The 22433-nt window shown below is 34.6% G+C and overlaps 4 protein-coding genes across 4 annotated transcripts; 3 read left to right on the forward strand and 1 right to left on the reverse strand.

Moving 5' to 3' along the window:
- Window positions 1-4802: 4802 nt before the first annotated feature.
- LOC129305001 (transcription factor ICE1) lies at window positions 4803-8602 on the forward strand. The gene is made up of 4 exons (XM_054944894.1): window positions 4803-6023; window positions 6425-6646; window positions 7313-7483; window positions 8230-8602. Exons 1-4 carry the CDS (start codon window positions 4920-4922, stop codon window positions 8311-8313), a joined length of 1581 nt encoding a protein of 526 aa, XP_054800869.1. The 5' UTR covers window positions 4803-4919; the 3' UTR covers window positions 8314-8602.
- Window positions 8603-10513: 1911 nt separating this feature from the next.
- Window positions 10514-16695, forward strand: LOC129307297 (aspartokinase 2, chloroplastic-like). The gene is made up of 14 exons (XM_054948219.1): window positions 10514-10843; window positions 11032-11582; window positions 11673-11755; window positions 11850-11890; window positions 12915-13069; window positions 13192-13341; window positions 13462-13557; window positions 13788-13904; window positions 14498-14617; window positions 14709-14801; window positions 14879-14995; window positions 15210-15326; window positions 15613-15675; window positions 16010-16695. The coding sequence occupies exons 2-14, from the start codon at window positions 11181-11183 to the stop codon at window positions 16148-16150; spliced, it is 1695 nt and encodes a 564-aa protein (XP_054804194.1). The 5' UTR covers window positions 10514-10843; window positions 11032-11180; the 3' UTR covers window positions 16151-16695.
- A 2750-nt stretch (window positions 16696-19445) lies between these two features.
- LOC129305870 (uncharacterized) lies at window positions 19446-20289 on the forward strand. Its single transcript, XM_054946034.1, is given in 2 exon segments — window positions 19446-19904; window positions 19907-20289. Coding segments are annotated over 2 exon segments (573 nt in total). The 5' UTR covers window positions 19446-19519; the 3' UTR covers window positions 20095-20289.
- Window positions 20290-21420: 1131 nt separating this feature from the next.
- On the reverse strand, window positions 21421-22283 carry LOC129305871 (light-regulated protein 1, chloroplastic). The gene is given in 4 exon segments (XM_054946035.1): window positions 21421-21646; window positions 21751-21812; window positions 21814-21904; window positions 22042-22283. Coding segments are annotated over 4 exon segments (411 nt in total). The 5' UTR covers window positions 22224-22283; the 3' UTR covers window positions 21421-21570.
- Window positions 22284-22433: the final 150 nt, after the last annotated feature.

Below are 22433 nucleotides of genomic sequence, written 5' to 3' on the forward strand. Positions count from 1 at the left end.
TTGGAAATTAAATTACAAGTGGAGCGTTTGGAGTGACTACGTCATAGGTAATAAGCCGTTTGCTGGCCGAAAGTTAAGCAAGTTGCTTTGTTTAATATTTATGACTGGGCATTTCAACATGGAACAAATGATGAATGATTGGCATTGCTAATTAGTAAGAAATTGAATTAATCACTGCTATTTGAATCGACCAACTAAATATTAGCCCCCAGAAAAATATTGACCAGGTTATGATTTTTTTGTTGTTGTTGTTATTATTAAATTTACAACCAAAGCTGTGGTGGCTTTTACGCAGCTGATAAAGCTTCCCGCCAATAAACTGACACATCGAGCTTCAGTTTATCCCCTGAATCATTTAGACATTTACTATAAATACTTATTCTATAAGGAAAAAAATTCATATAACGGGTGCTCCTGTGTAACTAGTCATTGTCTAATTTTTTTTCCAGTGATTACGTTTCCATTTATGTCTCAAATAATAACCTTCGAACATATAATTTTTTCAAAAAATTTTACTTATACATATTAGATGAATTCATTTATATTGAAAGTTGTTTTAAATATTTTAGAGTATAAATTCTACTTTTTATGATTCTTAGAAAAAATAATGCTTTGGCTGTTTGCAAACAATGAAGTACATACAACGGAGCTTAAATCAAAACAGGGATTGGATGGTTCCAACCTATGTCCCCTTGGATGTAGAGGCATGGAAGATGAGATGCACTTATTCAGATTTCAGAGATTGTCCACATGTAGGGGAGCGCTGGAGGAGGCTTGTTAAACCTAAGCTTTGGAACCAATTCAAACAACTAACTAGAAAACAATGGATTCCTTGAAACTTCAAAAAAGCTATAGGGAAAAGTATTAGGAACCAAGTCCCATGGAGTGTGCTTTTTGGCTACGTGTGTTAGGATACTCAGAGAGAAAGCTGTAAAAAAGCCCCCTCAGATGAAGACTGAGAGATTTGAGTTGGGTGTTGCATGCTTATAGAGTGAAATATGATTTGAAGCTGACCAAGTTGTCACATTCTCTTAGGAAGCAAGTGGAGATACCTCTAAAATGTTGGGTTAGACTTAGAATGGGTATTGTTAGATTGGATGTTGACAGCTCTGTGAGAAATGAATTTAGTAAATATGAAAGTATGGTTAGAGAGTGTGATGTTAATTGGGTATATAGTTTTAACATTTGTGTTGGTCATTATCCGATTGTTGTGATTGAACTTTTGGCTATTGCTCATAATCTTCTTTTGTGCTGGGAGAAAGGGATGCAAATACTAGTGTTTTCACTTACTGTGCAAATGCTCTAAATTTGCTTTTTTGTTGAAACAATGATCAACATCCCTTTTTAGATATTATTTCCTAGGCTCAAATGCTTCTCTGTAGGGACTAGGTTATTTCTTTGAATCTTATATATAAGTAAGTCAATTACTATGCTCATTTTTTGGCTAAGCATGCTTGTAATAAAATAGGTGTAATCCATACTTTTAATCAATCACTATCTTTTTGTGTAGAGGTGGTGGATAATGAAAAGAAATTATCTAATTAGGCTAGTTTAGAGTTTTGTTGCCTTGTTTCTCTTTGTAATTCAAAAAAAAAAATTAAAAAAAACTATTAAAGTACATTGAGATACTTTTTATCAGATGTAATATTATTGATAATATTTACAAGGATTGCTATTATCCAGATAAAGTTTTCAAACTTAAAATTGTCCATATGAAATGGACTAGACTTTAAGATATATTCCATCGGTCCGCCCATATATGTATAAGATATTTTTAATTAATAAAAGTTTGTTATTTAGTCAAAAGTATGTAAACCCATGGTAATTTTCTAATTTTGCCCCTAACAATTTCATAATCAATATCAAGGTGATATGTAAACACATATAATTAATATTTCTTCTCCTTTCCAAAATAATGAGGATACAATTATCTAATTACTTGAAATTATCATGATATTCTTTATATTTAAGAACAAACCAAGCTTTTAGAAAATATTTTATACACAAGACGGAGGGGGTATTAAATTGGTTGTACTGTTAATTAAAACTGAGATGTTAAATTAACTAGTGTCAATGCGGGTAATAGAAATTCTCATTAATTAAATTAGTGATTGAGATTCAAATCTTAATCCTTAGTTCTCACTACGGTGGGGGAAAAAAAACTAAATTATGGCTTTGGTGGAGCCTTACTCCACACAAAAAAGAGAGAGGTAAAACTAATGTTACTAGATTATAAATTTTTATGTTATTTTGATATCTCAAAGTCAAAATACTGTGAAATACGTTATGATATATTCATTCCGTCTTAATTATAAAACATTTTAAAAAAAGTTTTAATATCTGAAAATATAAGACAAATTAAAAAAATAAAGTCTTATTAATAATATTTTTTTATACCTTTCCTGTCTATCCTCTTTCTTTGATATTTTTCTGTAAATGGAGTATTAGATAAATGATAATTTTAAAAATTTATATTTTTGTTTAAAAAATTGTAAAGTTATTAGTATATGTGATTTTGTTCATAAGTATCTTTGTGGTAGAGAATATTAAGCCATCAATTTTCAGGGCTTGGACCGTCTATATTAAATGCTTTCCCTTGCAAAGAAGAAGAATCTAAAACGCTAGCAATAGGTAATGTCTATTTCTTCTTCTACTTTAATATCCATTTCCATCTCAACATAACGAATTTATGATGTCTAAGTTCTAACCCAGAAAATGGATAGCCTTCGTTTGTTATGAAATTGGAATAATATTAACCCAAAACATGCCTTGCATATATACATAGTTTTTTTTTTAATTTACTAGCAATGAGGGATGATATACTGATTATTGAAAATTGAGATGGGAATCGTTGTCAAAATTAAATTAAATCTCCTACAATTGTCTGTAAAAAACACATTTGAATATTTAGTGTCACTGTTCAACTTTTGACCTGGTTATAAGTTTTTAATTTATACTATTACATTATGATTATAAAAAAAAGTTAATATGTCAATATTCATAATATAAAATCTGTAAACAGCAGCACAGTCATCTATATATATATATATATATAAATTTAAATATTTCTATATTTCTGAGTGAAAAAGGTTAGATTATTATTTAACTTGGAGGCAATAAAAAACAATAAATAATAAATACATTCTTATTTTTCTAGTAAGCATGAGGAATAAGCTCCACTAATCCTAAAATTATCCGCTTGGTAAAAACCCTACCACTCATGTTAATTTTAATTAACACATTCCCATCTTCTATCATATTTTATTTAGGATAAATTAACCTATACTAGCCAAAAAAAACTTGTGTCCAAAAAGTACGGATTAAGTTTTTGAAATTTTGAGAGTATGAATGATTTATATTGATAAATATATAATGGTATGTCATCGATAAATATAATAAATTGGTTATAATATAAAATATAACAAACGTTGGACTATTTGCTTGATTAGATCTTATAATATGAATTATATCTGCAAAAGTCCCTTTTATTTAAGCTATCTTCTAATGAATTTGAACTCTCTCTACAGCCTTTCTCAATAATTGCTTGCCTCCATGCTCAATTACGTCCGTCCATTTAATTATTTATTTGATATGATGGTGTGAGATTGATAATCATTACATTAAAATAAATATATCATTTATTTAATAGCTACATAAAGGGGCATTGTGATTTTATTTTTAAGAGCATTTAATTGATAATAAAAAATAATTAAGAATTTTAATGTTATAATCGACAATTTTACCCCATGAAACCAACTAAATAATTAAAACAGATGGATGTTATTAAGTATAAAAAGATGTACTGAGAGAGGGCACGAAGAATATCCAAATTTGTCTTTTAATGTATATTTATGTGGATGATATTAAATTCTAGTAATAAAAAATGGTAATTTGATCATATGAAATGTGATGATACTTTTTAGATCTTAAAAGACTTGATTGTCAATAAAATTTATGACAAAATGATAAGAATATCACTTAATTTTGAAAGTGCAACAAAAGGTTTTTCTCCCTCACAATTTTAGTTTTGAAATTTATAATCCTAGTTTTACAAATGATTAAAGTGGTTTAGATATTTATAACTTTTTCTCATCATTTTTCTTTAAACAATAAAGTGTAACAAAGTAAGAAAAATGATGTAACATAGCTGTGAAAGCCTAAATTACTTTAATCACTGACTAAATCATATTGTGATTCCAAAAAAAAAAATTGTGAGTGAAAAAAACTTTATTATACTTTGCTAATTAAAAAAATATGGTGAAAGAAAGTTGTGAACGTCAAAATCACTATACTCATTTATTGAATTAAAGCTGTGAATTTTTAAAATAAAACCATGAATAAAAAAAATTTATTACATTTTATTAACTAAAAAAATGGTGAGAAAAAGATTTGAATGTTTAAATTGTTTTAATCATTTATTAAGTTAGAGTTATAAATTTTAAAATTAAAGTTGTGTAGGAAAATTTTTTTGTCACACTTTCTTAAATTAAGGGATAGTTTTATCTTTTTATCAAATTTTTTAATGATAATCAATTCTCTTGATATTTAGAACGTAGTTATATCTCACAAAACCAAATTATTATTTATTGAAGGAATTTGTTTGTCATTCTTTCAAAAATAAATGAATCCTCTCAAAACATAAGAATTTATTATTTTTTTATTTTTAAAAGCAGGGGTAATTATCTCAACCTGAGGAGGGCCATATCGTCAGTTTAGGGCAAGAGTCTTCTAACCAGCAGGGCACATACAGATAAAAGCCACACCCTACGCAGCGGTGTACTCACCATTCATCTTCGGTACATTACATAACGTCCAGACTTCGAATCTCCTTTCTGTTAAATTCTTAAAATATTATGCTATGAGAGAAAAGGCTCTGACTCCCTAACTGAAACTCGCTCACCTGCTCTCACTCTAGCGTTATGGAGAGACATATGCTACCAAGAGCTCCCGGCGTCCCTTGGATGGAAGAAGTTGAAGACGCAGCATCTTGGACCAGGACTAACAACGAAGGTGAGTCCAAGGACCAGGACATTGCTTTGGGAGGTCCACTAACGTCCTTCAAATCCATGCTTCAAAGTGAATGGTACATGGATTCTGCTATCAATTCATCTCATCAAGACCTCCCTGGTCTCCCAGTTCACCAAGAAACCAGAGATATTGGTTTTTGTTCGAATCCAGCTGATAGTTTCCTGTTGCTGCCTATAGATTCATCTTCTTGTTCACCTTCATTCACTACCGACCCGGCGCAGCCACAGCCATTTTTACCACCCAAATCGTGCTTCCCTTCTTTCTTCAACGCTGTTTGCAACAACCCTTTCGAGAATAATGGCTTCGATTTGGGCTCTGAAAGTGGGTTTCTCGGTCACTTCCAGGGAAATCAAACTTCAAGTTCCCATGTCCTGATGGGGTTTTCGGGTTTGGATACTCAACCACAGATGGGCAACCTCGAGCTCAGTTCAAGCACTGAATTCCCAGCAGGTCGGCTGTTGCCTGCTGCTGACAATGGCGTCGCACTTGATGGCGGATTTAGTCCGATGGGTTTAGAAATATACGATGGTTCCGGAAATGCTCTGTTTTCTGACAAGACTAAGGTTTTAAGACCACTTGATGTTTTCCCTCCAGTTGGTGCACAACCCACTCTCTTTCAGAAACGAGCCGCGCTTCGCCAAACCTCTGGCGGAGCTGATAAATTGGGCGGTTTAGAGATTTCGCCATCTAGATTCAATGATTATTCAAACGTGGAGAAAAAGAGGAAGACAGAAGAGGGCGAAATCGAAGAAGCCAGCATAGATGCGTCTGGATTGAATTATGATTCTGATGAGCTTAATGAGAATAATAAGGCGGAGGAGAATGGGAATAACGGCGGAAGCAATTCTAATGCAAATAGTACTGTTACAGGTGGAGATCAGAAGGGGAAGAAGAAGGGATTACCTGCAAAAAATCTCATGGCCGAGAGAAGGCGCAGGAAGAAACTAAATGATAGGTTATATATGCTTCGATCGGTCGTGCCGAAGATTAGTAAGGTATCAAAACTTGATCGTGCATTTTCTTCTAATAAAAATATTTTAAAGCAAGTTAATAGTTGCTCTACGTTTCCCCCACTTTGTGGTGGACATCAATTTATATCATTATTACTCTGATTTGTCCTGAACGATTTAAATAGCTATACTTAGAACTATGCATTTTTTGATTATTTCGACGGCTTTAATAAACTTATGCCTAGCGGAGCAAATACTTGAATTTAAAAATTATTAAGGACGTAGACGGCTTTTACCTCCTTATTTCCCAGAAAAATCATCTACAGAAGTTTGAAGCGTGTTTAGTTCGTGCAATGAGAAATGACGCGTGATCTCTTTTGTTCGAGGAACCTGATGAGTTCTTGAACTGGAAGTTCAATCTCTCACCTTCTTCCATTTATTCACAGATGGATAGGGCTTCCATACTAGGGGATGCAATTGACTACTTGAAGGAGCTGCTGCAGCGGATCAACGATCTTCATAATGAGCTGGAGTCAACTCCTGGTTCTCTGCCACCACCTTCTACAAACTTCAACCCTTTGACGCCCTCTCTCCCAACCCTTCCCTGCAGGGTCAAGGAAGAACTTTGCCCTAACTCTTTGCCGAGCCCTAAGAACCAACCTTCACGAGTAATTATTTTTTTGTTCACATCCAATTGATGTTGTTATTCTTCACTTTTTTAGTGTGGTAGCTTTTTGTTCGCAGAGAATGTTGATAATGCGCAGTTGATGCTACTCTCCATTTTTAGTTCCATCACCTAACTAACATGTACAGGGATGATTAGTTGGTGATGGTCTAGACCACTGGATTTGATTGGATATCTACATTTATCAGCAAAGTCTGCATATTTCATGAATTTAAATTTTATTCTGGGGCTAATATAGAGATTATAAAATTCAGCCTTTGCTAATTTTTGCTACACTGCTGCATATTACGTTTTAAAAACTTGCAAAATTTAATTGCCAGTTGCCAAAGCACAAACAATGTGGTTTTTTGTTTTTTGAAAATCAAACATGATCTGATGACCTGTTGCGTGAGTCAATTTCTTTCAAAGTCCTTCTATCTGGCAAATAAACGATGAAGCTCACCTACACCTTGTCGAGAGAATTTTTTTCCCCTTTTGAATTTTAAATTTTCAAACAAAATTGCTAGACGATGTGGCCATGTCTAGACTGTACGATCCCTAGTTTTATTAGTGCATCACCGAGTGACATTGGGAAGGATTTATCTGTTTGCAGAGTGCATTTGTGAGACAGTTGAAGAAATTGCTTTGACCTGTGTTTTTGAATTTATAGGTGGAGGTTAGGTTAAGGGAAGGGAGAGCTGTGAACATCCATATGTTCTGTGCCCGCAGACCAGGTCTTCTTCTTACCACCTTGAAGGCTTTGGACAGCCTTGGACTGGACATTCAGCAGGCTGTTATCAGCTGTTTCAATGGCTTTGCTTTAGATGTGTTCCGAGCTGAGGTATATTTTATTTCTTTCTTCAATGTCAATCTTCGTAGCAATATTTTGCATTTCTAAATTTTCCTATAATATGATCTATGGACTTTTGGTATCTGGGGCTTACGTCATGCCATAATGTACGTTGCATATTGGTGTCTTCCCAAATTCGACTCACAATTTTCCAGATTATGTAGAGAGGTTCTCGCCCCTAAAAAATCCGGAGGGGTATAAAATTTATAGGAAGTTTTGGATGGGTTGAGATGAAGTGAAAGAAAGATGCATGGAGAATTAAGACACGAGCTTGACATCTGAGTTTAAGAACCCAGCCTTGTCAAACTACTCGATGCCTAACAGAAGAATCTCAATGCCTATTACAATCTACAGGACAGTTGACAGGTTTCTCTTGTGACCTTTTGAATGACAAGCTTATTGAGCCAAACCATAAGCCCTAGCGGTCTTCATTTCTCTGTAGCTTCCCTTCCCTTTGTTTGGCTTGAACCAAAGCATTGGGCCTTGCTTCTTTTGCCCAAAAGTCAATGGTTGATGAAAATTAAAACCAGTAAGAATTGTTGTTACTGGTAGTTACAGAAGAAATTTTGGGAGGATCCTCGTGAAGCATCTGAACAAGTCATTTGTTGCTGTTAATAAACAAATGGTACTCCAAATAGTTAATAGTAAAGACTCAGGCTTATCAATTAACAGCTTAATATATCAACATACTATCAGGTGTTGTTTATAATTCTTCTTTCTTTCTTGTCTAAAACCAGCAATGCAGGGAAGGCCAGGACGTAGCCCCCGAGCAAATTAAAGCAGTCTTGTTGGATTCAGCGGGTTGCCATGGAATGGTGTGAGTGAAACTCATGAAACTACGAAAGATTGTGTACTCTTGCCAGCAGAGGAATCAACTGTGTTGCGAAACTCTTTTAAGTAGTTCGTAAGTGACGGGTCTTGGCCGCCACCAATGTGAAGGCCCATATCGGATGGTCTGGCTAATACATCTGTTGTAGGTCGAGCAGATAGCTTCAGCGTTCTTCTCAATTATGCTTTCGAGCGGGGCAGACTTGTGCCTTTGTCTTGAAGACTTGTGGAATAACCTCTTTTGTTTCCTAAATATTTTTCATTGAGGTCCTTTATTCTCTCCCTCTATGCCCAATTATTATTCAATTTTGAACTTCATGCGCTATGGATCTGCTTAGTCCGTGAAAGCCGAATAATTTATCAGGCGTCTGGTTAGTATATCTGTTATTGTCAAAGAGTTTAATAACAAAAATGTTGTGAACTCTATTTCAATCTCGTCATTGATGGGACATGATTGAAACAATTTAATGGGGAAATACTAAAACGGTCAAGTATTAAAATTTGCATGCCTCTCTGGTCTTTAACGTAGGGGGAGGAAGGAAAAATAATAATAATGAATAGGAAGACCATTCTATGTATCAACAATATTTTAATGTAATAGAAAAGGGAGAATTTTAGTAAAGAACTCGCGCGCGTATGTGTGTGGTTTAATTTTAAATCAAAATTAATAGAATATGAAAATATACTATATGATTAAGGAATTGAGTTAAAAATATGTTTTGATTGGAAATGATCAAAATATCAATATGAAATAAACTTGTTAAAACTCTAACCCGTCATTTTATAAAGGGAAAAATATTACTTTGGATTACTGAACTTTGTTTGAGTTTTGATATAAGTTTCTGTATTTTTTTAAGTGTTCCATGCTCTTGTATTTTATTCTGTTTGCAACATTAATGTGGCACAAATAATGTTAATAATGTTGACATGTTAATTTTATTTTTATGTGTCAAATTGATGTTGATATACAATTTCTAATGCGCAAAAATAAAAAAAAAGCCTGGATGAAATTTGTGTATTTTGATGATCATTTAAAAAGTTTAAAGTTAGTCTTTTTATTTCATTTGATAGAGGCTCTTTTTTTTTTAAAAAAGAAAATTCTTATTAAAAAATTTCATATTAGCATTGAGCACAAAATTAACGGCATCAATTCACATGTTAGCATTATGAACACTATTTATGTCACGTCAACATTCTTTTAAAAATATAAGAATTAATATTGTAGATGGAAGAAAGTGTGAGGATCTAGAACATTAAAAATAAAATACAGGGACCTATGTTAAAACCCAAGCAAAATGAAGGGACCAAAAGTAGTGTTCTTTTCTTTAATAAATGTATACTTATTAATTCATTAGTGGAATTTGTTAACAATATATCATACTCTCTCTATTAAAAAATATAAGATATTTTTTGAGGAGTTGGATGTTAAAACATGTAAGATATTTTTAATCTTTTGAAGTGTAATCATTGTATTTTTTATACAAATTTCTCTATTGATGAATGACTTTATATTTATTATGGGGTGTTTAATAGGAGTAAATATGAAAAAATAGGGTTAATTTAAAAGTATGTAACTAATTTATTAAAAGATGAGATACGATTAAAAATACCTTATATTTTTAAATGAATAAGGTATATATTTAATCTTATGGACTTGGTATAATATGATTATGGAGTGTATTTGTTAAAACTCTAATATAAATTATCATGTAAGTGATACTTATAGGTGTGAAAACTTGTTAAAAAAAACTTCTAAATTATAACATGAAATAAATTTTTTAATATCTTAATTTAATTTGTCATTTTACTGATGTATACTTGTTAATTCACCAATTAGATTTGTTAATATGAGTAAAAAGAGTTCTCGTTATTAAGTCAATGGTTGGGCGTTGGAATCCGAGCTCTTCTTTTTGTGGCAATTTAACTGGGGAGATCTACCTTTTTACTTTCTGCACCTGGTGGAAATAATTTCATACTTAATACTTTTGCCACGTTAAAATATAAAGTAGGCTTGTTAAGGCGGTGACATATATTTATATAAAAAAAACGGGCATTTTAATAATTTTATCAAAATATATTTTTAGTTTAACTTTTTAATTACCATATATTTAAATTAAATTTTATTGATCCTGATATAAAAATGAACCCCTCGCTGAAATTCTCCCTAAAATTTATTACACTAACCAAACGAGATTTTCGCAGTTTGATTCCGGATTCAACTGAATCTTCGGGAGGTCCTTCTAGCCGAAACAGAAGGCGCACCAAAACAAGACACGTTTTGGCATTTTCCTGTGGGACTTTCAGCCGCGGAGAGCCGCCGTAGTGGAACCTTTTTCTTCCTGCCATTCCTTCAGCGTTTGGAGGCACCCGTTCCAAATTGAAGGGACAGTACAGCTTCTTCTTCTCTCTTCGAAGGAATCTCATTGGACCGAAAACCTGACGCTTGCTCATTTTTCTACATTTGGAGCTTATCTTAAAGAAACCACCTCTGCATCTTCACCTTCTAAAGCTCCTTCTGACAAGGTATACTCTTTTCAATTTCCCTTGGTCCTTAGTTTTTGGGTCCATATTGGGATATCTCTAGCTTCAATGAGGGGATATAAAGTTAAATATATATATATATATATATATATAAAGTTCTTACAATTATCACGAGATATCTCATATCCATCACGATACTGTCACTCGATTAAGTAATGGATAATTTGCAGATCGAGTTTTAGGAAGTTGAAGCGGTTGACTGATGATTGATCCCGATCTCGAACTCTGAGAGTTCTTTTTGCATCTGACTTATTTGTCGAAACAACTTATTGGGATACGCCAATTATAAGCACATTGCCTTGCTTCCCACTTGTCAAGGATGGCTAGCGTGTTGCAGTTTAATGTTATTATAAATACCTTCCCTGTGACTAAGTGGAGAAGTTTGCAGAACCAGCCGCTGTTGTCCCAAAGAATTGGTTTTGCAGCATCGGTTGCTTCTGTTTCTGGTTTATGTTGCAAAGGAAGTTTTACAAGTAGAAAGGTGGCATTCAGTGTCAGCTGCAAGGCAGTAGACAGTGATATACTTGAGCAGACTGAAGATGAAAATGGAGGCCTTAGTGGAACTGAGAAACCATTCACCTGCGTCATGAAGTTTGGTGGCTCATCGGTGGCTACTGCTGAGAGGATGAGAGAGGTTTCTAGCCTTATACTGAGCTTTCCAGAAGAAAGACCTATAATTGTTCTCTCTGCGATGGGAAAGACAACCAACAAACTTTTATTGGTACTCTTTTCCATTTTGCTTCACGTCATCTCCTTTCTGCTTATCAAGAAACATTAAGAAAGAAATGATTTTTTTTTCCCCTCTTGGTAGGCTGGAGAGAAAGCTGTAAGTTGTGGGGTTACAAATGCCTCTAGTATTGATGAACTTAATTTTATTAAAGATCTCCATATCAGGCAAGAGCCATGATTTTTCTTTTGGCCTTTCCATGTGTGATAAAAGTGTTAAGAACCAAAGCTCATTTTCATTGCATGCTCTTATTTTATTTAGGACCGCTGATGAGCTTGGAGTGGACAAGTCTGTTATTGCAAGTGAGTTACCTTCTTCCATGCTGAATCAATTATTGATTTGTTTGCATAATTTGAATATACAATTATTATTCTTAATTAAATTCTCATATGAGACCAATTTCACAGAAAAATTCTGTCCATGTATTTAAGTGCTGCATACGTCGTGCTTGTTAATTTATGCTGTTTGTTTGATTGCAATCGTCTTTGTTGAGAATTATGTTATTGGCATTCAAGACCATGTGAATGTAACCTGAAGCAGTTTGTATTAATAAAGAACTTCTCTCTTGTATGACTTTGAAACTCAAGATGCCAAGTGAGCTTAATGTAGGTAGCAGCCCTGATTTTATTTGTCCTTAGGGCTAGCTGTTATCTTCTATACCTGAAGCTGCCGTTAAACTGCTTATGCATATCTTTGCATGGTTAAATGAGACTGTAAAATTGGCCTTCACAAGACTATGTAGAAAATTTCATGCCTAATACCAGTAACTGTTATTTATGTCACAGAAGAATATATGCATATTACAGTTTGAGCTTGTTATGAATGTTAAACACCACATGATAAAGTAATTGTTCATTACTTAAATTTAGAAGAATGAATTTCATTTCTATGGATGATAGGGGATCATAAATTAATTATGTTTATGCATTGTGGGTGGAATTGATCATATGTTGATGTTTGTTGATTAAGAATAATTTTATTTTAACTCTTACTCTCCATTGATGATGAGCAATTGCATATATTAGACTGCAGCCACTACATGTTTTACAAATATTTTTGGTTTGTTGATTTTATTTAGTAACTCATTTCAGAATATACAGCTGATCAATTAATCCCTAAACTCTTAGTTTTGGTTTTTATTGTGATTCTAATCCTCATGCATTGTCACTGTGTTCTAATAATATATAACTGTTTCAAGTTATTCAATTTCATGTTGTCAATTGATGGATTGAACTTATTCTACCATGTTTTTCTTTCTCTTTTGTCATTATGGCTATTCAATATATTTTGCATGTTCCTACTGAGATCTGTTGAAAAAACTTCCAGAGCATCTAGAAGAATTAGAGCAACTTCTGAAGGGGATTTCCATGATGAAAGAATTGACTCCAAGAACTCAAGACTATCTAGTTTCATTTGGAGAGTGCATGTCTACTAGGATCTTTGCTGCCTATCTTAATAAGATAGGTGTTAAGGCTCGTCAAGTATGTTTTCCTATTTTGCTAACGAAGATTGTCCAGCTCAGTGTGTGTGTGTGTGTGTGTGTGTGTTCTCTATTTGTACCCTGTGACAATTGTTTTTTTCTTGCTAATTTTATGTATGGCAGTATGATGCATTCGAGGTAGGTTTTATAACAACTGATGACTTCACAAATGCGGACATTCTGGAAGCAACTTATCCAGCTGTTGCAAAGAGGTTACATGGTGATTGGGTTTCAGATCCTGCAATTCCAATCATTACAGGCTTTCTTGGAAAGGTCTTTATGATAAATACTTTTCCAACCTTTATTCCTTATGTATTTTTTCCAAATTTTGACTTTATTAAAATGTGTATTCTCAAATCAACAAAATGGGGCGACTCTTACTTATTCTTGCAGGCACGGAAATCATGTGCAGTGACAACACTGGGAAGAGGGGGCAGTGATTTGACTGCTACAACAATTGGGAAAGCGCTAGGGTTGCCAGAGATACAGGTTAGTATGTAAACAAGACACCTAATTATTGGTATAAAATGCTAGTCAGTAGACAACCTTTGCATGTGGAATGGCATTTGTTTGTTGATGAAATGAATTAAATAGTAGAGAAAGCAAAGGACTGACTTCAAAGTTTATGAATTATTAGAATTATTCACTGCAACATTTTCTGCATTGTAACCATGAAATGAGGCCAAAAAAGAAGCAAATTAATTCAATCCTCTGGACAGGTATGGAAAGATGTTGATGGTGTTCTAACCTGTGATCCAAATATATGCCCTCAAGCAGAACCTGTGCCATTTTTGACATTCGATGAGGCTGCAGAACTTGCTTACTTTGGTGCTCAGGTATCTTCATAATCACTTGCATAGTTTATGGATAACGCACAATAGCCATCCAGGCTTACAATTTTAAAATTTTACCTTGCATTTTTTGTTCTGGTTTAGTGTTGAACCAATTCTTCTCTTTGCCTTACTATGAACTGCTTGAGTGATGTTCAATTGCAGCTTGTCATGCCATCCTGCACATTTTACTGTTGTTCAAATCAAAACGGAACTTCATAGGAGCATGGGATTGATGCCTCACCTGCTGAAAATTGTTGAAATGAGATCTCTGTTTTCTGCAGGATGCTTTTGATTGCCTTATTTACCACTGATTTCACCCCAAATTGTTAAAAGACTCTTTCAGGCCTTCACTTGGTTCTTCAAATAATCTCAGATTGATATTGTTGAGAAGCTTGGTTAACTCAATCTTTCTGTCTTATACTCTTTTTTTTTTTTTTTTTTTTTATAAAGCTTGGTGTCAGGGATGTTATCACCCTTAATGCTGTTGTGAGCAACTTGGCTGTTAGATGTCTGATTGACTGGACTTTGGCCATGGGATATAAGAGTGTTATTGTCAAAGGTGATTTATAATTATCTCTCTGGTGGTCCTCTTTCAGGTCCTGCATCCACAGTCTATGAGACCTGCTAGGGAAAGTGACATTCCAGTTAGGGTTAAAAATTCTTATAATCCTAAAGCTCCGGGCACTCTCATTGCAAAGACAAGAGATATGAGCAAGGTTTTCTATCAACTGATCCTGTTATTTATAATGAATACCATTTTGTTATGGGAAACTATGGATGTTAAGTGTTCCTTTTTTGCACCTTCAGGCAGTATTAACTAGCATTGTTCTGAAACGTAATGTGACCATGTTGGATATTGTAAGCACCCGCATGCTCGGTCAATTTGGCTTTCTTGCTAAGGTGAGAAAAGTAACGCCTGACAAGCATGTTCTTGTGATTAATTCCTGCTCAGTCTTCATACTTCCATATTTGGTCAGGTCTTTTCAATCTTTGAAGATTTAGGCATATCAGTAGATGTTGTAGCTACTAGTGAAGTCAGTATTTCCTTGACATTGGATCCGTCAAAATTATGGAGCAGAGAACTAATTCAGCAGGCAAGTGTAATACTTTATGTCCTCTTTGTAATTTTATTAATGTTTAATTAATTTATTAGCTTGGTGTTTGGAGTTTCCTTTCTTCAACTATGCATGATGATCTTATCTATCTGCTTGAAATCTTCTGTTTTTCACTTAAATACAAGCTTGCTTAATGGACTTTCTGTATTTCTGCCACTGTATTTGGCTGTCATAATTTATCGCTTTTGAGCAGGAACTTGACTTTGTTGTTGAAGAATTGGAGAAAATCGCTGTGGTGAATCTCCTACAGAACAGATCTATCATCTCTCTTATTGGAAATGTTCAGAGATCATCACTGATATTGGAGAAGGTTCTCTATTGTTCTATCTCAATCTAAATATAGTTCCTTAATTCCTTGAGTTTTATTTTGATGTTTCCATGTCAATTGCTTTTTGGTAATGCCATTATCTTGGTCGTTCTATGTAGGCAGTAGGGAGTATCTTTTCTAATGAAAGTTCTATCATCGAATGGCATACAGCTTGTATACCGTGTTTTCCAGACACATGCACATCCATTTGCAAGCTTCTATTCTTCTGTAATCAGTCTATTTCTAGTTTTCTACCAACAAAAAATGATTGATTGGCACATTATTGCAGGCATTTCGTGTTCTTCGAACCCTTGGTGTCACTGTTCAGATGATCTCTCAGGGTGCATCTAAGGTATCGACCCGTTAGATTCATATTTTTCCTCCGTTGTATGTGCTTTTAGGAATTATCAGCCTTCTCTTTTCGATATACAATTGAAGCTTTGCATATGTGATTGGACATTTGGCATATGTTATGCAAATTTATTAGATACATTGGCGTGTTATTGGCTGATATAGTGAGCGCAAGTGTGTTTGCATCTTCATAAACATATCTTGTGAGAAGGACTTAGGTAGGTCTGTAGTATCCAAATGTTTGACTTGAAGTAGGCACTCATTCATAGAATCAATAAACTTGGGTTTTCCTTTTATCATGTGCCTGATCGTTCCTTTTTTTCCTTCCCGGCCAGGTGAATATTTCGTTGGTAGTAAATGACAGTGAAGCTGAGCAGTGTGTGAAGGCTTTACATTCGGCCTTTTTTGAGAGTGACTTTTCTGAGTTAGAGAAAGAATATGCATTTGGAAATGGTTCTATTTCTGCATTGTCATAAGAACACTTGGGGGCTGTAATTTCTTTGTCTTGGCAATATAATTCACTCTTCAATTATATGAACCCAACATTTTCAGTCCTTCTCCCCGTGGATGGTTTGGATGTAGCTGAAATGGGGAAGTGTGTGGTGAGAAGAAAATTCTAGGTGGGAGGAATTAGGGAAGTCGGTGCTTGTTCTGAATTGTCAGAGTAGACATTTTTATTCTTTATTAGCCGTCTGCGGTAATTATTTTCTATATTGTTGGTTGGAATCTCGTGCAAGATTCAAATGTACCTCATGTCATTGATACGGATCTGAACCAATGCGGATTAGGATACTTTTTCGATCAAGTTCTTCTCTGCAGAAATCATCAGTCAAAAGTGGAGAATTCAAGTTCTCATATCAGAAATTTTGTCTGTATTAAAATGTCTTTCTTGGATATGTTATGATTATATCTGGTCATTGGGATTGATATATGTATGCAGTTTATTAGAAAATTTGGATATTTTTGCACTTAGTGATGTGATCTAGATTTTTTGGGATTGATCCTGAGATATTTACGTAAATGTTCATATTCTCCATTATTTTACACATGTCAATGGGAATTGGGAAAGTATGATAATTCCTGGAGACCCTGAGATGTTTTCCACTGTCGTGTCTGATAACAAACCGGTTAAAGCTAAAGTTTTCCAAAGTTGTTTCTTGCTATTATATTTCAACCATCTTGTACTTTCATTAATCCTTACTCAGAGTACAGGTGATCTCGTTGTTGGTCCTTTGGCTCTTGAAACTAGCGTCAGGCATGATTCGTGAACATATGATGCAGCGAGCTATGTACTTCAAAATCGTACAATGTAAATCCTGACTAAAACTAAATGATCGTTCAGGATTTTGTAAGTTCAGATTAAAGGTAAATTCACATGGGAAAAAGTGAGACGCAAGTAATTCATTTAGCGAGACAACATTAATCTCTCTATGAAAGTGCCTGGGAGTTTAAAGTCAGAAAGCAAAATTATTTATAAACGGAAACTTGATCTTTTCAACAGTCTTAAAATAAATCGAAGAAAGAGTATTTGCAGTTCCAAACAAACCAAGAATCTCAAGTGGGAGCGCGAGAAGGGTCAGTTTTCAATTTTTTTTGAGAGGAGCTCAATTAAAACATCAAATCCACTCATGAGAAGAATGTGTAAATTGGAAAATCTTCAATATAATTATGTCTTGCTTCTCCTAAAATACTATTCTAACGGGAAGAATGAAGAGGAGCCCTAAAAAAAAAAAAAAAAAGACTATTTTGTCAAAGTTGTACTTTGAACATGACATTGATTTCATTGCTTGACATACTATGAAAGTGTCCAAGAGATAGTTGCTATACTCTTCAAGTAAAGTGGGTTCACCCTGATGTTGATTCTGCTAATCGTTTATGAAAGGTTTCTTGTGGAGGTTTGATTTTTATACATGATTCTTAGGGCAATTGCATTAGGGGCTTTATAAGGTAGTTTGGTACTATTAATAGTGTTACTACAAAGTTTGAGTGGTGTTTTCGAAGGGCTCGAAATTTGAAATTCGTTGAGAAGATGGCTTTCAAAATTTGATCATTGCTGGTGATTTGGTAGAGGTGGTAAATATAGTGTTTATAGAAGAAGTTACTGGGTTCTGTTTGAAGAACATGACTGAGAGAATCAAGAAGCTCTTTGCTTTGGATTTTAACATCAAATTTGATCATATTTGTTATGAAGCCAACAAATATGCGAACCGGACTTGCTGGAGTTGCTCATAGTCTTAATCTTCAATTGTTATCCTCTACCAATCCTCTTTTAAATTGCAAAAGGTCGATAAATTTGGATAAACAAAGCGTATAAGGTCTGCTATTTTGTTCTCTTTGCAATTGTATGGTATTTCCATAACCTTTTGTTTTACAAAATTATCAACCGTTGCTTCTCTTTCTGATAAAATTCTCAAGAGTGGGGTAATTTAGTTTATTATCTAACGGATGAATTTTGCTAGGACTAGAGAGTATTTTTGGAGATTAAATTGAAAAGGTGGGTGTTTAAAATTAGCGAGAATTTCATTGCACGTCTCCAGGACCAACGTATTTGCATTAAAAATTTAAATAGAATTTGAAATAATTTTGTAGACTCAAAAGCCTCTTTTACAAGTAAGTTTTTTTTTTTTTGTTTTGGGTGAAAAAGATGAAATCATCCCTTTTTGAAATAAATGAATTTTGATTGTTATTTATGAATTTTTTATTGTAAATTTCATCTGGATAACTTATAAATTTTCTCTCATTCAACAAATATAAATCATGTGAATTATGTGAAATAAATAGACATTTTATTGTAAATAAATACATTTTGAATTTTATTTATGAATTTTTTGTTGTAAATTTCATTTAAGTAACTTATAAATATTTTTTCCTTCGTAAACCATGTGAAATATGTGAAATGAATGAATGTTTTATTATTAATAAATGAATTTTGAATGTTATTTATGAAATTTTTATTATAAATATTGTCTAAATAACTTGTAAATTTCCTCTCTTTCAAATATAAATTACATGGGTATATGAAATAAATGAACGTTTTGTTGTTAATTAATGTACTTTATTTGTTGTGTATTTCACAAGGAAAAATTCCATCTTTTTGGCAAAAAATTTAATTGCAATAGATACTTTTGAGTCTTCAAAATTATTTCAGATTTGATTAAGTTTTTAATGCAAATATATTGGTTATGAGCATTGCAGAGCAATTTTCCCTCAAAATATTATAAGGCATCCAAAATTATGTTGTGAGGTCAGAGGCTTGTAGATTTTGTATGAAACTAGTAATCTTAAAAAAATCACAACAAACTTAGAAGAAAAACATATCATAGCAAGTGAAAAAATTGTTTGATGATTGCGTTTTTAGCTACATTCCAATTATTCATCACCTTAATATTTATCTAGTGACATCTCAATTCATTACGTATGTACTATCTCAATACCAAAACCATGAAATTTTTGATCAATGATTATGATTATAAAAGTAGAGAGAAAAATATAAGACAATGAAGAGGTTCGGCATCTAAAACTTTGTGACACCACCAAAGTCCAAAATTAAGGGGACAAGCTTTCAAACTTGGGCCTGGGGACTAAATTAAAAATAATGATAATTTGTTTTTTTTTTTTTTTTTGTTTTTGTTTTTGGCTAGGATAAACTTTGGGTTCAAAGGGGTCGTTTTCGTGATTTATTGTTGTCGTTGTCATTTTAACGGGAGATTTATTATTTTTATTATCATTATCATTATCACTCTATTAAGCTGTGAAATCTATGTGGTATAAAGTCGGGTACTTTCACGAGGTTTCTCAAACCCGAATGCTCTAGGGTTTGGCAGTGTCTCCGCATAACAAAAATCATGGCTTGCACAATAGACTTTCGGTGCCTCGACGAGGGGTTTGGCGGCAAAACCTACAAGCGCAAAAGAGAGGCCCAGAGAAACGATGTCGCGGAAGCTGACAACGGAGATGCCAACGGTGCTTCCATGGACATCGACGACACTTGTCCTCCGCCAGCAAAGAGATCAGCTGTGCCGTCCGCCGATGACCCTAACAAGCCCGTGTTTGGCAAGCCTAGTTACGACGGGGTGATAGCCGGGAGGGTCTCCGGTCGTAACTGGAAGCAGCCTAGGAAGCACAGGGCATCGGCGGTTCATGTGACTCGGAAGGGCACGACATTTGAGCAGAGGGAGAAGGAGAAGCAGATGAAGAGAGCCTACAAGGAGAGGATGACGGAGTTGAAGGAAGGATTAGATTGAACAAAATTGAGAAGAGAAAGAAGAGGGAAGAGAGGGAGAAGAAGAAGCAAGAGAATATTTTGAGATCTGGTACTAAACTTCAGGTGATTTCCAATCCCAAGACGTTGAAGAAGATTGCCAAGTCCAAGCAGAGGAAGCAGCTCAAAGTTGTTCCTGATGATATGCTTAAGAAGTAGCTCTTTTCTCTAGTTGCCATAGGGAGCTACATCTATACTGTTTCTTACAAGCGAAATTTTGCCAGGATGGTGATATGGATCCTGTCATTATTTAGCAGCGATTAAAATGGTGCATTATCTGATGAAATTTTTGCTTTTAGTTTCTGTTCTTTGCTATTCTGATAATTTTATATCTAGATTGCTGTTTGGAAGTTCTATGGTGAGTTATTGGGGTTGTCCATTAGAGATTTTGTGTTTTGCTACAATGCTTCCAGCCGCTCAGAACTCTTACTATCAGTTGAAGTTCAATGCGTCTAAATATGCTATAACATCACAACCAACCTAATCTGTTGTTTTGGCCACATTTATTCTGCTTTGGGTCAGTTGGTATAGCCCCGGCCTTGCATCAAATGGGTTTAAAAGGATTTTCTGCTATTGCTAGTGGTATCAAGAGAGTGCCTTTTTAGAACGATGCCGACCAGCAGGCAGCAGTACTCAGCCGCGAACAAATTCTATTTTTAAAATGACGGAATCCACTTGGATGGTATTGGTGTGCTTCAATTAGTGCAAACACAATGGTGGTAATTCTCCGGTATTTGGAAAAATAAATTAGCCACCTTTGGATTGATTAGTTGCATGACATGTTACTTATCCTGGTGTTCTTTCAGTCTTTCTTACTAATATTGTAATGTAGTTAGAATATTGCTTAAAATGTGGTATTCTAGTGTTCCTCTGGAACTGAAAATAGGAAGTAGCTAATTTATCCGTCTCATTGATTATTAGGAGTTCGTATAGCAGCGTTTCTAAAATGGACATCTAAGCATGAGTTTGATGCCCTGATGTTCCAACTGCTTGATAAAGAAAAGAAAGCACCATGTTTTGACCAGCTGGTATGGACAAAAGAACAGAAGCACCCGTACGGATGGGGTATTAATCTTTGTTGTAGATAGATGTTCAAGAGTTTCATATCTCAATGGAGCAAGTGATCTGGAGGTCAGATGACTTGCTTTTGTGAATCTTCAAGGGTTCAATTATATATGTTAGGTTCTGATCATGGGAAATAAGCTATTAGTGTGTCCTGGATTAGGTTTAAACTTTAAATATCCCTAGACCATCCTTTATAGCTGGGGGCCTTTGAAGAGCATCTCCCTCAAGCCTCAAATGACAATGAGGGAAGCATTAAGTCAATTAAAATGAAACCCATGTTTAGTATCCCATTCCAAATCCAAGTAGTCACGTGTGAGTGCATTCACTCACCACTACCATTTTCTGTCTCTCTTTATACATCATCTTCTGCACGTGCACTAATTGAAAGTGAACTAGGCCATCAAAGCGGAAAGTAAAAGAAGCTTATAAATTTGAAGTGTATTATTTCGTTATAAAGAAAACTAAACATAGTATAGGCAGAGGTCTGTACTATATACAACCATTACTGTTACAAGCGGTTGAAATCTAGCTCAACTCGGGATGCTAGTAAGCATTTTTTATTTTTATTCTCTAGTAGACACCCCTCTGATACTCACGCTCGCAGAAAATTCCTCCAAGATCATCACAAGCCTCTCCTTGGAAAACCCTGCAAAACATATCAATATTAATTATTAGACTATAACGCCTACACGGTATTCATTCAGCAGTCAAGTACAAATTATACTTGTAATCTAATTACATAAATCTTACGTCTTCGCATCATTATACTCGAGATATTCTCTTTCAACATTCTCTGATTGTGTAGTGTCATTCCTCGGGTTGTGGCTGCAGCCTCACTTCAGGGTATATGTCAGCCGAACATGCTTCACCTCCTATAGTTTCACATGCTTCAGCAGGAAACACTCTGAATAATCAACCAAAACACAAGGCAAAGTTACATTGGGGAATAAAAAATAATAATAATAATAACGTTATTTGTTGAACCAATTGTAAACGTGAAACAGAGACTTCAGTAGAACGAAGATAAGAGAGAAGACTTGCGATGTCTGAGAACTGTAATCAACGGTGGAAGGGTCAGATGAAGCGGTCGCAGCTTTGATCGGAGAGCCACGTTTGGAAGTAAGGGAGGCTGCTACTCTGGGAGGAAAGCTGGCCACCTGGGAGATGTTCCTCGAAGGTGTCAAGGGAACAAGGTTTGGGGCAAAGGTCAGAGCTGCCTGCATTTTCGATTTCGATAAGTTTCGGTGATTTTTTTAGGGGGGGTGGGTGGTTATGAATAGCTCTGGAGAAATAGAGCTTCCAATTTATAACGAAGGCATTTTTCCGATGGAGTAAGATATTTGTGGCTCCGGATAGGTTTACTTTTTCTCTATGTGATCGTCATGCTTCCGCGGGTTCCATCGATTATGTGAGATATTTATGAAACTCTTGGA

The sequence above is a fragment of the Prosopis cineraria genome, unplaced genomic scaffold (genome assembly GCF_029017545.1).
Source record: "Prosopis cineraria cultivar Desert tree isolate PC_DT_omini unplaced genomic scaffold, ASM2901754v1 PC3, whole genome shotgun sequence".
Taxonomy (NCBI): domain Eukaryota; kingdom Viridiplantae; phylum Streptophyta; class Magnoliopsida; order Fabales; family Fabaceae; genus Prosopis; species Prosopis cineraria.

Bases quoted from the DNA above. Each gene is read 5' to 3' on its own strand.
- LOC129305001 (XM_054944894.1), top strand. From the start codon at position 4,920: ATGGAGAGACATATGCTACCAAGAGCTCCCGGCGTCCCTTGGATGGAA. The intron at 6,024-6,424 runs GTATCAAAACTT...ATTTATTCACAG, and splicing joins TCGTGCCGAAGATTAGTAAG to ATGGATAGGGCTTCCATACT. The intron at 6,647-7,312 runs GTAATTATTTTT...TTGAATTTATAG, and splicing joins CTAAGAACCAACCTTCACGA to GTGGAGGTTAGGTTAAGGGA.
- LOC129307297 (XM_054948219.1), top strand. From the start codon at position 11,181: ATGGCTAGCGTGTTGCAGTTTAATGTTATTATAAATACCTTCCCTGTG. The intron at 13,905-14,497 runs GTATCTTCATAA...GTCCTCTTTCAG, and splicing joins TTGCTTACTTTGGTGCTCAG to GTCCTGCATCCACAGTCTAT. The intron at 14,996-15,209 runs GCAAGTGTAATA...GCTTTTGAGCAG, and splicing joins GCAGAGAACTAATTCAGCAG to GAACTTGACTTTGTTGTTGA.